At 40.0% G+C, this 17,652-nt stretch overlaps 1 protein-coding gene across 3 annotated transcripts; it reads left to right on the forward strand.

Moving 5' to 3' along the window:
• The first annotated feature begins 1,356 nt into the window (after window positions 1–1,356).
• On the forward strand, window positions 1,357–16,748 carry LOC128607275 (glutathione hydrolase 1 proenzyme-like). Of its 3 annotated transcripts, XM_053623951.1 has the most exons (13): window positions 1,357–1,525; window positions 2,086–2,250; window positions 3,326–3,456; window positions 3,728–3,814; window positions 4,069–4,261; window positions 4,524–4,684; window positions 4,950–5,099; window positions 12,263–12,399; window positions 12,985–13,172; window positions 13,312–13,439; window positions 13,712–13,824; window positions 14,411–14,524; window positions 14,860–16,748. In XM_053623951.1, the coding sequence occupies exons 2-13, from the start codon at window positions 2,090–2,092 to the stop codon at window positions 15,004–15,006; spliced, it is 1,710 nt and encodes a 569-aa protein (XP_053479926.1). In that variant the 5' UTR covers window positions 1,357–1,525; window positions 2,086–2,089; the 3' UTR covers window positions 15,007–16,748. The 3 variants fall into 3 exon arrangements, with proteins under 3 accessions (XP_053479926.1, XP_053479927.1, XP_053479925.1); XM_053623952.1 differs by lacking the exon at window positions 2,086–2,250; XM_053623950.1 differs by lacking the exon at window positions 1,357–1,525 and having other exon boundaries at window positions 1,639–2,250; window positions 14,860–16,747.
• Window positions 16,749–17,652: the final 904 nt, after the last annotated feature.

Consider the following 17,652-nt stretch of genomic DNA (forward strand, 5'->3'; position numbering starts at 1 on the left):
GAATGTATATTTTGTGTATCTCTTACAGTATGTATATTTTGCCCTGGATATACCTGATATGGTATTTATATTTGTATATTTACTTTAATAGATGTTCTATGTTAATATATGTTCAGTATTTGTCAGTGGAGTTTTCTGTGTCAACTGTGCAAATGACAAATAAAAGAAAGTAACTTGTAACTTTGTAAGTAACTTGTATATTGACCAGTTTTATTACTACTGTAGTAATTAATTGTTTTTTTAAATTGCTGTTTACTTACAGGAAATGCTTAATGTATTAGAACCTGGTGTAATGTACTGTATTATATATTTTCAGTTCCATATTTTACGGTCCATTTCTGGAAATTACAGCTGCCAGAATTTGACAATGAAATGGCTGTGTTTATAGAAAAATGATGATGACAGTAAATCTCTCGGTCAAAGCCTCCAGCATTTTACCATAAAATACAAAATGCAAAAAGGTTTAATGTGCAGCAATTCCACACATTTAACAGCGATACAGTAAACACAAATACAACGTTTGGTTGTTAATTTTACAGCAAAAAATCTGACCTTCAAATTACAATAGTTTCTTATTTTATTGTACATTACTGTAAAATAATACTGAAGGGCTCAACATCATTTAAAAATAGTCAGAGTGTGTGTGTGTGTGTGTGTGTGTGTGTATGTGGTGTTCAGTACTGTGCAGTTTTTCACATTTTGTGTGTGTCAAAAATGGCATTAACGCATTCGACTTGGTGTTTACATACGGCATTAACTGTTGTTAATTGTTTTGAGTTATGATGGTGTGACCGAAACGCATGAGAGCTACAACCACATCCTGAGAAAATGCGCACGCACACACACACACACACACACACACGGACTAATACTCAAAAGTGCCTAAACACTCAGAACTGTATATGATGTATGAGTGTTAATAGTTGATATCTGAGTGGGGATATGTACCGGCTGTAGTGATGATGTTGTGTTTGTGTTCCTGAATCGATCTTTGCAATATATCTGAAAACAGGATAGGTGTGTGAGACAGGAAATATCTGGGGTCGGTTTTAATATACACAGTTGCAGGCAAGGGGGGAAATGAAGAAGTAGGTGCACTGGTGATGTTTTTATGTGGATGCTGATGGAAACACACTACCATGTATGGAAATAGATGCTTTTCCAGCCAATAGCAAAGAGGCAGCTAGTGCGTGTCCGGTGTTCAGGTGAAGAAGAGCTGAAGAGCATTTAGTAGTAAGCGCTCTCTCTCTCTCTCTCTCTCTCTCTCTCTCTCTCTCTCCCTGACTGACACTTATTGATGTGTGAATAAAGGAACATTTTGCTCTGACTTGGTTTCTGTTTCATGTTCGTGAGAAATCCACAACAGTCTTGGCATCTCTACACGAACCACAAACTCCATCACGACTGTGAAGACCAACAGTGAGCTTCTACAGTGCCTGAATATCAGAAACACACTGAGGGGAAAGCAAATTGACATCTCCGACAAACAGATACGTGATCCACTACCTGTGGGAAGAGAGCTGAGGTAGGAAATCAAGCTTAGTTTTCTAGAAGCAAAAAAGTAGTTGTTTATTCTTCTAGAGATCTGCAGAGGCAGAATGGGAAATGTAAATAAGAGGGAATTGTCTGGACCAGTGAGTGAAAGGTATGAAAAGTGGAAGGATAACTTCTGAGTGTCAGGTTACATTATGGAGTAAATGCACTGATGGTTTATTTGGTGAGAACGATCATTTAGAGCTTTGTCAGGATCTATAAACATGCATGAATATGTGTACTTATATAAAAGCACACATATTCATGCATGTTTATAGATCCTGAAATATGTGACAGTTAAAGCTGGAGAAATGATCAACAAAACGCACTGAACTGTCTCACTCTCTCTGTCTGTCTGTCTCTGTTTCTTTGTCTCTCTGTAATGGCGGTGCAGTTCCACTGAGTGTGGGTTGAAGTGAAGCTGATTGGTCGGCTGCTGTAAAGAGAAATTAAAACGTGTTTTTGATTGCGTTGTGTTATGATGATCAGAATCAAACTTGGTGACGTTATTCCTGTAATAACATGGTTGATTTTTGCACTGTGTTTGAACAGCGTCATGGAGAAGAAGTACTGCATTGCTTGCGCCACCATTGTGATTGTTTTGATTACTGTCCTCGCTGTGTATTTACTGAAAAGAAATAAACCGCCCATCAGCGATCACTGCTACTCCAAAGCCGCTGTAGCAGCCGACGCTGGGAAATGTTCTGAGATCGGCAGGTAGGACAAAAAACGACATTTACTCACAATATGATCAAAATTCCTGTTAGTCATTAATCCTGTCATTCGTCACAAATTTCACTACATCACCAGAGATCTACATTAAACCCAATATAACCCAGTCCGGGTTTAGTTATTCACTGAGCGCCATGATGACCTCCGTGTGAACTCCGCCCCCATCTGAGGTGTGAATATTATAATTGATGATAAATTGTGAAGCTTTTGAGTTTGCGCCGCACAGTGTGGGCGTGGCTTGACAAAGTTCGATGTTTCGACCATGAAACTGGAAGTTGTTATAACTCACACATACAATGTCCAATCCTTACCAAACTTCACCCAGCCTGAAGACATCTACATGCCAATATCCAGTTATAGTCATAGCGCCACCTGTTGGCAACAGGAAATTACATCGTGATACACTCCTAACAATATGTAATTGCTAAAAAGTGCCAAAATGTTTTAAATTAAATATTAAATCCATAATGCAGAAAATAACATACAGATAATTTTACAGTTTCAGTTTCTGAAGGTGAATTTTCAGCTCTTTTAAAGTCAGAGAAATAGGAAATGCTGTTACTGGATCAATAAAAAATTCTGGAGATAATTTTTTTTATGAATTTTAGTGGCTTATTATTGAGCTTAACATTATCTGTAAATCCATCAATAGTGCTGGAAGTGTTTGGCATCTCCATATTAACCACAAACCAGTGCAAACTATTATAGTGGGGCAGTGGTGGCTTGATGGTTAAGGCTCTGGGTTACTGATCGGAAGGTCGGGGGTTCAATCCCAGTCCTGCCATGCTGCCACTGTTGGGCCCTTAACCCTCTCTGCTCCAGGAGCATCGTATCATGGCTGACCCTGTGCTCTGACCCCAACCTCCTAACATGCTGAGATATTTCAGTGTGCTGTAATGTATATGTGACCAATAAAGACTCGTTATGTTATAGTTCCCACGAGGAGACGTGTACAGAGAATAACACGCCATAGTTTCAGCTCAGGGGAGGATGTTTATTTGCTGCAAGACTGTAACGGTCACATTGTTGTGGTGTGTGTGTGTGTGTGTGTGTGTCTCAGGGATGTGTTAAAGCGTGGTGGTTCTGCAGTGGATGCTGCCATCGCAGCGCTGCTGTGTGTCGGACTGTTTAACGTTCACAGCATGGGCATCGGAGGAGGACATTTCTTCATTATCTATAACGGCACTACAGGTGATACTCATCTATCTGTCCATATGTTTACCCATCTATCTGTCCATCCATCCATCCATCTGACAATCTATCTATTATCCATCCATCCATCTGACCATCTGAGTTTAATTAATCCACTTGACAATCCATTCTTCCTGCCTCACTGAGATTAAAATCATTTCAGGACAGATGTGTGCAGATTCAGACTTAACATGAAAAATCCACATCAGCTACAAATTATTTTTAAACATCAATATTAAATCACTGAGAGTTTTTTGTTTTTCTCTCGTAGGGAAGGTGGAGACGATCAACGCAAAGGAAACGGCTCCCCAAAATGCCACAAGTGACATGTTCCCCACCGAAGAACTCTCAAAAACAGGTACTGAACATCCTGAACACTGATAGTGTGTTAGCAGAGTGTTTACAATAACATTTATTGTGTAATTTTATTTATTTTAATTAAAATTTGTCTTGTTTGTTTCACAATCCGACAGATGAAACCAATAAAAATATGATTTTAGTAATTAAGCACTTTTACACATTGACTTTAAAAAAAGAGTAAATAAATGTGAGCATTATGGGTCAGCACGGGTTTTTAGACGTGATGTCTGTTGTGTTTTGATGAATAAACAGGAGGCCTGTCCATCGCGGTCCCCGGTGAGCTCCGTGGCTATGAACTGGCACACCGGCGTCATGGCCGTTTGCCGTGGAAGGAGCTGTTTAAGCCGAGCATCCAGCTGGCACGTGACGGCATCCGAGTCAACGGAGTTCTCGCCAAAGCCATGGAGAAAAAAAAGGGGGACATTGAAGCTGATCCAGCACTGTGGTGAGGAACAATATCACTATCATGGACATGTCAAAACATCATCATCACCCCTGCGATGTCTTTGGAGGTTTATTATTTATTAAAATGGAAAAACACCCAGAATAAAGTGTTAGTGGGAAAAGGAAGCTACGCCCATATGAGGAAACGTGTCAGAATCAGGGCAGAATGTGGACTTTACGATTGACTGATTGATGATTACTTTATTGCTAGAAGGAAAATTATTTATTTTGATTGTGTTTTTTTACTTTATTCTCTGTTACAGTGAAGTATTTTGTGATTCCAACAAAACAATCCTGAGGGAAAACGACACTATCAGATTTCCACGGCTAGCAGACACCTACGAGAGGATCGCTGAGGAAGGAGCTGATGTTTTTTATAATGGCTCCATGGCTAAAACGATAGTGAATGACATCCGGGCTGCAGGTCCATCAGTGTTTAACTATTAAAGTCTACAACATGCTACCAGCTTTGTTATTAGCAGCATAATGCTAAAATACCCTGCAATCACTGAGATGCATGCTAATATTCACTACAGTGTAGATGCTAATCCATACTACAGTATAAATGCTAATTCTCACTACAGTACTGATGCTAGTCCATACTTTCACATACACTATGAAGCTAATACGCATTGCTAATCACCTCATGTTGTATGCTAATCTGTTCATGGTGTTTTGGGATGATCCAGGTGGTGTTATAACACTTGAAGACCTGTCCGGGTATACAGCAGAGTTGAATGAAAGCCCACTGAAGATAAATGTAGGAGAATACACCATGCATTTTCCAAATGCTCCATCAAGCGGTCCTGTGCTAGCGCTAATGCTAAACATTTTGGACGGTGAGTGTGTGTATGTCATGTGTGTTCCTTTGTGTGAGATAAATGGACATTAGAAGGGTCTGATACATCTGTATTAGCCACTTAGATTTTCTCAACAGTTATGCTAACTCACTGTTAGCCACTCAGACCTAATTAATTAGCATTATTAGCTGGAGGAGTTGAGACCTGAGACACACGCTTCAGACTGTCTTAGAAGGATAAATGAAGATGGAGGTTGATTCTGGATTTAAAAAACAACAACATGTAGCTTATGTTACACTTGATAAGCCAATTGCAAACTTGAGCATGTGACATCACCACTAGCCTCATCATACTGCTTAGCATAAAATTCTAGTTTCTCACTACATTTATTTGTGGATCATAATCTATTTATTTGCAATTATGAAACAATTCTAACCCCATAGTATTGTGCTAACTCTAATGTTAACTTTGAAGCTTAAGCAGGGGAGGCACTGCTGGGCTGCCAATGGAGTAGGATGCGAAATCCTGCTGATTTCGATTAAAATTGTAATTAACTTTTTTCGGTCATACAATAGATTTTTGACTTATTCTACTCCATTTTTTGTTTGCACTTTTAACTTTGTGGTACGTTAAAATCTCTGGAAAAAACACAAAAGCCCGTAGTACTATTCAGACACAACTGAGGCCTACTGTGCGCGCCGCGACCGAGTTGCCTTCTTCCCCTGAATCCGCGTCACCAAGCGGTGATTCTGACTTCGCTGCCCTCAGGCTTGAGTTGCTGGCTTTGCTGAGGAAGGACATCGCCGATATTTTTAAAAAGGAGCTCCAGGACACTCTCTGGGATGCGCTGTCTACTATCAAGCTTGACCTGCAAGCCGTGAAAACACAGCTGGTTAGTGATAAAGTTGCTACCGGTGCTACCATATCAACACTGAAAGGTACTGTTGGGGAAAAGGAGCACGCGCTCTCCGGCTGCACCGATGACATAGACTACTGTCGGGTCTCTCACTGCGACCGTGACTCAATTAGAGAATAAATGTAAGGATTTGGAGTCGAGGTCACGGCGCAATAACATTAGGATAGTGGGAGTTCCAGAGGGCGCTGACACATGTACAACTGCTGCTGTAGTGGCCTTGCTGAAGGAGGCGTTTGGTCTGGAGAAGGAGCCGGTTTTGGACCGGTCCCACCGGACCCTTCAGCCAAAGCCCAAGCCTGGTGAACGACCACGAGCTATTGTGTGCAGATTCCACTATCACAGCGAGATAGCTCCAGCGGATTAAAGTGAGGGATTTGACCATTTCAGTTTTCCCGGACCACACAGCCAAGATAGCCCGGGTCCGGGCCGCGTTTAACGAGGTTAAGCGTCAACTTCATGGCATTGAGGGCGCTCGCTATGGAATACTTCACCCAGCTCGGCTTCGCATTACATATAACGGTGTTCAGAAGGACTTTATTTCAGCGGAGGAAGCAGGAGACTATGTCAAATTCTTGACATCTGGGTGAGCTGCATCACCTACACAGCAGAGTCTTTTTCGCTCTCCTTTTATTTAATTTTTTTTGCACCCGGCCTTCCAGCTGTACAGTATTCTGCTTTTCATTTAAAATATTGTCGTTGCATTACTTCTCCTAGATTTTGTGGACTCACTTCTCTTAAATCTACCTCTGTAATAATGTGGTTCTCTGTTTTGAGGCTCTGACTGGGTTAGAGTTTCTGTTGATTTAAATTTATTTGTGTTTTTTCCTCAGCCTTACATGCTACACTGTTACATTATTTGTAACAAGTCTTTAAAAGATTATATTTGTTATTGTGCACAGACTGTTTATCAGACTTGAAGTCAGTAGGGGCCTTATCTCTTACTGAAACTTTTTTTTGGTAATATTTTTTGGTTAGTTCAGCTTACTCTCCAAGTTGTTTTCACACTGTGGACAACTTTTGGTTACTGTGGGAAACACTGCTGTCTCCTTTGTTCTTTTGTTGTATGGAGACTTTGTGTGTATGTTTAGGGGATTGTTGGGGGAGGGGGTCCCACTTCGACTCTAATTGGCTATTTGTATCGCTATGGTTTACTTTATTTAAATGGTTAATAGTAATATGGATCCCAGCACGGCTGGGACAGGCACACCTCTAAAATTTATTAGTTGGATGTCAGAGGTATGGGTAATCCTGTCAAGAGATCTAAGGTTTTTACACATTTGAAACGTTTAAACTCTGATATAGTATTTTTACAGGAGACGCACCTACGTATTAAAGATCATCATAGGTTACACTGCCCTTGAGTGAGTCAAGTCTTCCACTCGAACTTTAAATCGAAGGCAAGAGGGGTCGTTATTTTAATTGGCAAAAGGGCACAGGTTTCGTCCACTAACGTTATTGCTGATGTGAACGGTAGATATATTATAGTTGCTGGTACTCTAATGCAAAGACAGGTGTTGTTGGTCAATGTGTATGCTCCAAACTTTGATGATGTAGAATTTTCTAATAGATTGTTGAGCAATCTCCTCTTCTTAAATACTCACCTGTTGATTTTTGGGGGAGATTTAAACTGTGTTTTTGACACAAACTTGGATCGGTCTAATCCCCGTACTCTGAATCAATCTGCTATGTCTAAAACATTTTCCGATTTTATGTGTCAGAACGATCTCGTTGATCCCTGGAGATCCCGTAACCCCTCTCTTAAAAAGTTCCCTTTCTTCTCCCAGGTGCATCATTCCTATTCGAGGATTGATTATTTTTTATAAACAGCACTCTTGATTCTTGTGTAGTTTCTTCTGACTATTTGGGTATTGTAATTTCTGGCCATGCGCCTCTACAATTAGATATTCATCTTTCTATTTATAAACGTAGCCCACCGCCTTGGAGATTTAATTCTCTTCTTTTGGCAGACAGTGAACTCTGTGAGTTAATTTCCACTTCTATTGATGACTTTCTTTTCTTCAATCAGAATGACTCCACCTCTTATTCATTGTTATGGCAGACACTTAAATCCTATATCAGAGGGCAGATTATTTCTTACTCTGATCTTTGTAATAAAAAGCGCACTGCTAGGGTTAATGAACTCACATCTGCGACCATTAACCTCGATCAGAGATATGCATTGAACCCTTCTCCAGAACTTCTTAAACAGCGTCTCGACTAAAGAGGCGGAACGCTTGTTGTTACGTACTCGTGGTTCATACTATGAACATGGCGACGAGCCGAGTCATTTACTGGCACATCAGCTACGGCGACAGGCCAGTTCCCGTCTCATACCTAGTGTTAAAAACACTTATAATATTGTCACTACAGAGCCCATGGAAATTAATGCTACTTTTAAATAGTTTTACAAATCCGAATTTCCTGCAGACAATACTAAAGTAAATGCATTTCTTCAAAACCTTTGTAACCATGATATTGATTCGAATACTGCTATGCAACTGGACTCCCCACTCTCTCTTGAAGAAATTTTAAATTCAGTTAAAACTATGCAGAGTAACAAAGCCCCTGGCCCGGACGGGTTTCCAATTGAATTTTTTAAAGTGTTTATTGGAAAATTAACACCATTGCTTTTATCTATGTTCAACGAATCCTTGGAATGTGGGTCTTTGCCGCCAACTCTGACACAAGCCACTATAGCTCTCCTTCTTAAGGAGGGTAAAGATCCAACCTCCTGTGGTTCTTATAGACCGCTGTCTCTGCTCAATGCAGATGTAAAGGTGTTGGCAAAAGTAATTGCATCTCGTTTAGAGAACGTGCTCCCTTATATTATATCTGAAGAGCAAAATGGTTTTATAAAGGGACGTCAGTTGTTTTTCTATACCCGTACACACTTTAATATAATTGATTCAAAGCATTCGGCTGAGCTTCCTGAGATTGTCATTTCTTTAGATGCTGAAGCTTAAGCAGTAACTATTTAATATTAATTAGCCAAACTAGCTAGCATGAGGTAAATTCTTCTTTTGTACAATTAAATCCAGTGGCCAAAGATTCTAGGCGCATGCGTTAGCTGTGACGGCACGGTCGGTGCGTTGTGTGTGCGTTTGTTTGTTGTTGCTTGTCTGTTTGCCTACGGCTGAAATATCATGGGGAATTGGACAAGTTGGATTTGGATTATTTCTATAACTACATGGATTGTTAGTGACTGCACTGTTTGGAGTATTCAATTAAATGATGTCAGAGCAGGGAATGGACTCGCCTATTCATGGGAGGAACTTCTACTCCTTCGTAACTCTATCCACTGCCAACTGAACCCATCTATCACCATTCCGCTGGATATAACACTAACAACTGGCTTAAAGAGGAAAAGAGGAAGGCAAGGAGGGGTGCGTTGCAGACTTAGAAGGCGTCCTTTTAAACCTCCACTACCCTCAATCGTCCTTTCAAATGTTCGTTCATTGAAAAACAAAATGGACTTATTGCATGTGAAATGTCTCACGGATGTATCGTTCAGGGAGTCATGTGTTCTCGCTTTGACAGAGTCCTCGCTGGATAAGTCTGTCCCGGATACCGAGGTTAGCCTGGACGGTTTTGAGATCTTTCGGGCAGACAGAACCAGTAATTCGGGGAAAGAGCGCGGAGGTGGTGTGTGTATGTACATAAACTCGCGGTGGTGTACTAACATCAAAGTACACAGGAAATCTTGTAATCCGGACCTGGAGCTGCTCACCCTGTCCGCCCGTGCCTTTTACCTCCCCAGGGAGTTCTTGACTGTTGTGCTTAGCTGTGTTTATGTTCCACCATAAAGCGCTAATGTCAAGGCAGCGGCTGAGCAGATACCGCATAATACACAGACTATGCTCAGCAAATACCCGGATACTCCAGTACTACTTCTTGGTGACTTCAGCAGCTGATTACGCATTACCAGCCTTCAATCAATATGTAGATGTACCAACAAGATTGAATAAAATTATAGATTTGTGTTACAGTAATATCCCAGAAGCCTATAAAGCTAGAGCTCTCCCAAAGATAGGATTAGCGGATCATAATGTTATCCATTTACTTCCTGTTTACAAACAACGGCTGAAACAACGCAGGCCAGTAATACACAGCGTCCCTCAATGGTCGGAGGATGCTATTGCATGCCTTCAAGGCTGCTTTGCGTGTACAGACTGGGAAGTCTTTGAGGGAGAGCTTGATGAGCAAGGATTCCTTGATACCGGTAAAGACTACCAGAACATACCCAAATTCAAAACCTTGGATCAACTCATCTCTAAAATCTCTTTTCCATGAGTATGAGTTTTGCTGGTCTCAAAATCATACACCAGGACATCAAAACTGAAATATTGAAGGCTAAAAAGAAGTATAAAAACAAATTGGAGCAGGAGTTTGCAAATATGAACACCAAACAGGCTTTTCAGAGAGTCAGGTCTCTTACTGGACAAGCCGTTAAACAGACTGTTTCTGTACCAGATCCCACCACCTTTGCTGCTAATCTTAATAATTTCTATGCCCGTTTTGATACCTCTGATTTTTCAGCAGAGTGTGATAGCCGTTTGGATTCTTTGTGTTCTCAAGAGCTGGATTATGAGTCCCTCTAACTAAGCAGGATGTCTATTTCCAGCTTATTAAGTGCAAACTGAATAAGGCTCCCGGGCCAGATGGAATTCCAGGTCGGGTCTTGAAAAACTGCGCTCTGGAATTAACCCCCATCCTTCATTCTCTTTTTCCTCGATCACTTTGTACTTCAACAATACCAGTCACATGGAAAACATCAGTTGTTATTTCTGTTTCCAAAAAACCGCATCCAGCAGAGTTCAATCGCTACAGGCCGGTATCACTAACTTCGATCATAATGAAATGCTTTGAGAAAATGGTTCAGAACATTATGTTTCCACATGTTTCACCCTTTTTGGATTGTCTCCAATTTGCATATAAACAGAAGAGAGGTACAGAGGATGCAGTGGCTTGTCTCTTGCAGTGTCTACTTCAACACCTGGATATTCCTGGAAACTATGCCAGACTTCTTTTCATTGACTTTAGCTCCACCTTTAACTCATTTCAGCATCATCAGGTAATCAGGAAACTACAGTGTCTGCAAGTCCCATCACCACCAGTACACTGGATTTATAATTTCCTTTCTAATAGACCACAAGTGGTAAAGGTGGACAATGCATTATCGCCCATTATTGTTCTCAACACTGGTGCCCCTTAGGGGTGTGTACTTAGTCCATTTCTTTATATTATCTATACAAATGACTGTCAGAGTCCAGTCACCACCACTCATTACTTTAAATATGCAGACGATACTGCCATTCTTGCATTGCTTAATAAGGACAATGATTCTTTTTTGGACTATCAACGCTCCATAGCACATTTTAGTACATGGTGTGATGATAATTTTCTCCACCTTAATATCAAAAAGACTAAGGAACTGGTTTTTAGCTCTTCCAAAACACTGACCCATCCTTCCAGTATTACCATTAACGAGAGATGGTTGAAAGGGTGGAGCATTTCAGATATCTGGGCATTACATCTGATAAACATCTCAACTTCAATCAGCACACTCTAGATATTTACAAGTGCCGTCAACAGAGACTCAGTTATTCGTAAACTTAAATATCTGTCTGTTGAGCCTAGTCTGCTTCTTCTTCTGTACCGAAGTATTATTGAACCGGTTCTTATGTATGGTGCCATTTGTTTTTTCCATATGCTAACAGTAACCAATAAGAACAAACTTTTGAAAATACCTAATTTAGCGAGAAAAATTATTGGTATTCCCACCCCCAATTTATCGGACTGTGTCAGTTCATATACGTTCTGGAAGGCACATAAAATTTTGAATGACCCAAACCACCCACTTTATGAATATTTCAACCCCCTTCCTTCTGGCCGCAGGTATAGACTACCCATGTGCAGAAAGGCCAGCTATGGTATGATGTTGTTATGTTTTTGTATGCACCCACTGTGGAAACAAATTTCCTCTTTGAGGACCAATAAATTATCTATCTATCTATCTAAATTTGTCAGCAATCTAGCAATAGACATGATTTCTAAGTGCCAGCTACATTTTGGAGATTTTCTTATGCTAGGTAAATAGCTAAGCTGAACACAAGTGAGACCTAGCGCTACGTTTGAATGTGAAGATTCCACATGAACGGCCCCCTCGTGTGATGTTATGATGAAAGATTGACATTTCCTAGTATCGTAGAGGTTCATTAGCGCTCCCTGTGTCGCTACATGAAGCTTATAGCTAGTGGTCTAAAAGTCTTAAACTTCCTCTGTGCAGGTTATAATTTCTCACCCAGCAGTGTGTTGACTACAGAGAAGAAGACGCTCACTTATCACCGCATCATCGAGGCTTTCCGCTTCGCCTTCGCTATGAGGAGCAGGCTGGGAGATCCTCGCTACCTCAACATCACTGACGTGAGACAGTGTTTAGATGTTGTTCATCAGCTACACTATTTTCACACTAGCAAGACACTCATGTTGGTTATAGTTTGTCTCTTGTGGACGTGCAGTGTGTGTGTGTGTGTGTGTGTATGTATATATATATATATATATATATATATATATATATATATATATATATAAAAATATAGAATATAGAATATATATATATATATAAAATATATATATATATCTAACTAGTTAAACAAATTAAATGATGTGGTGATCAGTGTGTGTGATTCTCGACTCAGATTCTCAGATTAGATTAGCAAAGCAAGCTAACTGTACTAGCTACATACACTGACCAGATGCACCAAAGATCTCTGCTACTTCCTTCCAGCTTATTTCTCCTCATAATGTCTCTATACACCTTTAATGAGAAGGCGAATATGACAGGATAAAACCAAAGATGTCCTCCATTTTTGCATTAAACAGGAACTATATTTGTGAGTGGGGAACTAAAGAAACATTGGACCCTATGATTATCCGGAGGAACCATTCGATCCAATCCTTTGGGTTTGTTGCTTTATGAAGTTCGTCATTCCCTCTGTCCCTCTTCAGCTCATCCACAACATGACCTCAGACTACTTTGCTGATAACATCCGCAGTAAGATCACAGATAACACCACGCACCCAGAGAGTTTCTATGGGCCGGAATACTTTAACCCTGAGGATCATGGGACAACTCACCTGTCCATCATCGCTGAGGATGGGAGCGCTGTGGGTGTGACCAGCAGCATCAACCTGAAGTAAGACTAAATTTAAAAAATTTAACACACTTTACTGCTCTGAGCTAATCAGAACACACTTTACTGCTCTGATTCAATCAAAACACATCATGCAAACACATGCGAGTGTATAAACCGTCCTGATGGTGTTTATGTGCAGGTTTGGTTCTAAAGTGATGTCACGTTCCACTGGAATCATCTTTAATGATATGGTGGATGACTTCAGTTCTCCAAACTTCAGAAATGCATACGAAGTTCCTCCTTCTCCTAATAACTTCATCCAGCCAGGTAACAGATTTTATCTAATTATTCAGGTTCGTTTCAGAGACACAGAAGGTTTTATATAGACAGATAAACTGTGATAATGTATCGTCCAATATTTTACAATACATGTATCACACGTAGTGTTATTAATCTTCAGTTTAATCTGTAGTTAGTGTCGCTGATGTAGCTCTGTACCTTTACATTACCATATGCTCATTTGGCTACACGTTCTTACATGGAGTTCTTGAAGCAGGAAATGAAGCAGGAACACTGTAACATGTCCACTGTGTGAGCAGGTAAAAGGCCGCTCTCGTCCATGAACCCAACCATCATCTGCGACAAACACAACAAAGTTAAAATGGTCGTGGGAGCTTCAGGTGGGACGAAGATCACCACGGCAACGGCTCTGGTAACACACACAGCTTTAACCTTAACACACAACTTTACCCGTAGAATAATACAAATATGTCCATCTGTACATCCAGATGTTTATCTATCCAACAATCCATCCATTCATCCATCTATTGAATAATCTATCTATCTAGTTATAAATCCAACAATCCATTCATCCATCTGTTCATCTATCTATCTGTTCATCCATGCATTTATTTATCCATCTAGCCATCATCTATCCATGCATTTATCTGTCTATCCATATCTATCCAGTAGTCCATCAATCTGTCCATCCATCCATTCATTTATCCATCCATCTCATCTGTCTATTCATCCCTCCATCTGTATATCCACCCATATGATAACTGTTGGCATATAATCATCCACCTACTGAATGATCTGTACTTATTTCATCCCTGCATCCACCTTCTGGAAAAACAGTGTGAGTTCCTCCATCAGTCTGATAACAGATGGTCAGTGAGTGTGTTACTGAGATTATAAAACGTTTATAAAACACTGTTACTGATTAACACAGTAATAAGTGTTGTTATAAAGGTTTATGAACACAGACCACACAGTGAATCGTTTCCTCTCGGTCACAGGTGATCCTGAACACTCTGTTCTTTAACTACGATCTGAAGAGAGCTGTAGAGGAACCCAGATTCCACAACCAGCTCAACAACACCGACACCGTGCTGGAACAGGACTTCGAGAAGGTGCGGCTGGAATATTACAGTGGGCATCAGGACACATGTTTAAGTGAATCAAATCGAGTTTTGATTAATAAATTTATCACACGATACAGACAAAGCACGTGATACGTGACAGCACAGTTAAAGTGACAGATACAACACAGATTCAGCTGAGTCATTTGAAAGAGTCATTCACTTAAAAGAACAATTCATTTATGAGTCAACTGCTCATCTTTTATCTCTTTTATCTCTTTCACAGAGATTTCCGAGTCACTGAGCATCATTATAACAAACACGCGACTCTTTTCTTCTCTTGTGCACTAACAATAATAATAATTTACTCTATATTTGAATTACAGAGTGTTAAAGATGGACTAGAGCAGAAGAATCATGTGATAAAGTGGTTGGAGAGTAATCCTGCGGTGGTTCAGGCCGTGGTGAGGCAGGATGGTAAGATCTGTGCTGAATCGGACCCACGGAAAGGAGGATATCCCGCCGGCTACTGAAACAAACTTTAATAATAATCAACTTTTATCTGTACAGCTTTGATAAAACAAAGACTGGGGCGGTTGTGTCTCAGGTGGTTGAGCGGGTTGTCCACTAATCGTAGGGTTGGCGGTTCGATTCCCGATCCACATGACTCCACATACCGAAGTGTCCTTGGGCAAGACACTGAACCCCAAGTTGCTCCCGATGGCAAGTTAGCTCCTTGCATGGCAGCTCTGCTACCATTGGTGTGTGAGTGTGTGTGTGTGAATGAGACACAGTGTAAAGCGCTTTGGATAAAAGCACTATATAAGTGCGCCATTTACCATTTTACAAAGACATTTACGCAAATCTGAATGAATCGTACAAATCATTAGAACGTTTCCAATACACAGAGAACCTCCCTCCATATACTGTTTATATTTCATATATTTTAACTATTTGCTGGAAGACACGGGTTAAAATTTGACCTTAAATTAAAGAAGAAACACTTTTGGATGTAAAGATGGATGGTGTGGCTTCTTTTATTTATTGTATTCAGTTCATATACAGCCAGATTGTGCTCCTTACATTCCTTCTGAATGCTGTATTATTTGATCTCACTTCATTTCTTCTATTGTGTGTTGGAAAAAGGTGTTTATTAAGAATCAGTCATATGGGGACGTGCTGATCTGGGAAAATCATCAACGTTGAGGTGGTGACAGTAACTTCGCTTCAGAACACCACCCCGTCGTTGATTATTTCCTATAACAGCATGTCTTAAAGTGTTTTATTCCTCTTGTACCACAGCAATTTGCAGATGATTACACATAATTTTTTATCCATTTATAGTTATGTTTAATGTTGTTGAATGTTGTTCATGTTCTCACTTACGTTATAGCAGCTATAAACAGTCGTTCCCTCACCACCTCACAGTTTTTCTCACATAAGATGAAAAAACAAATAATCGCAGCTCATCATGTTTCTGAGAAACTGCAAAGAAGCGTAAACTCCTCTGTCCTGAAGATGTCAGAAGTTACAGCTTTACCTCTGACTGCTACAAACCCCTGACACTGGAGACTCCTTCCATGAACATTACATAAACACATTTCTCCTTACAGAAAACGTCAGATCAATGATTTTTAAAAATCTCTGCACTGTAAATGTCCCTGTGAATGAGCTGTTACTATAGAAACAATAACTTATTAGAACGAGCGCATTAATATAAACCTGTGATTTGCAGCTGTGCTACTCGACTTTAATGACTTTTATCCATTGATGATTTATGTATTTAGTGAACACCTAATAGCTGAAATTTGCAAATGTATTTCTATGTTGTTCTAATTTGTAATACTTGCACTTAACTACTATAAATAAATGTTTTATACACAAACATACACAAATGGTTGTTAGTTACAGTAATCGTTATAAGGAATAAATTTGATATTTTTACCACTACAAAATAATAATAACGGGGAAGATCTCTTATCACCAGATCATATCAGTGCATCTATTTGGTAAACACGCCATTTACACACAACTTTCTGCAGCACTTTATTGTTCCTTCGTCTTCACTGTATTCACTGGTTGCTTTTCTTTTAAAGAGGTAAGAAAGGTGTTAAAATATAAACACTTTTTCCTTAGTTTAGTTTCTGTCACGTAATGTAGGCTGAGACGGAAGCAATTGCAGGTATGGCAGTTTAATAAAATAACACGTCCAAGGGATCAGGCAGAAATCAAGATACATTGGCAAGCAAGGGTCAAACGATCAGGCAAACAGACGTAAACTAGGCAAGGCAGAGAATCGGTCAACAGAGTAAACAAAGTCCAAAACCAGAAAAGCAAACACGATATAAGGCTTGGAATAACGACAGAGACTAAGCAACTGAGCGTATACTTGGCAAAGACTAAGTGTTTGAAAAGTCTCTTATATAGCGTGGAGTGCGTGAGTATGACATTGGCAACAGGTGTGTGTGATTAGAATTCTGGAGAAGGTGAACGTGTGTGTGTGTGTGTGTGTGTGTGTGTGTGTGTGTGTGTGTGTGTGTGGGAAGTGTAGTCCTCTTCAGCCATGTTTGTAGTTGGTGGTGCATCCTGGGAAATGGAGTTGCTGGTTTGCTGTGATATGACAGTTTGTTCTCCATTGCTGTGATTCATCAGTGACCACTTCCTGGTGACAGATTATTTGCTTGCTTTGGGAGACGACCTTGTAAGCCATCCACCCTGTCTATACAGATCTTTACATTTACGGCATTCGGCAGACGCCTTTATCTAGAGTGACTTACATTTATCTCATTTATACAACTGAGTGAGGGTTAAGGGCCTCACTCAGGGGCCCGGCAGTGTCAGCTTGGCAGTGGTGGGATTTGAACTCACAACTTTCCAATGTCTTAACCACTGAGCCATTTAACCATGATATGAAACACTCTTCTTGGTATTGGCTCAATAATAGCATCAACAACTGTATTGAATTATATTATATTTGTTATAATATGAATATGATATTCCCCTCTTCCTGTTTTTTCTTTCTTTTTTTTCCTTATGCCATAGTTTTTAAACCAATTAAAACCTCTATTCTTATCTTATCTTAAGATGTGGGAGTTAAATTTGGAAAATTGTCTACAGTAGGCAGAATTAAATAGTCTTTTGAGTAGATTGAATGACTAGTAATTGGGTATTTTTTTTAA

The sequence above is a fragment of the Ictalurus furcatus genome, chromosome 5 (genome assembly GCF_023375685.1).
Source record: "Ictalurus furcatus strain D&B chromosome 5, Billie_1.0, whole genome shotgun sequence".
Lineage (NCBI taxonomy): Eukaryota > Metazoa > Chordata > Actinopteri > Siluriformes > Ictaluridae > Ictalurus > Ictalurus furcatus.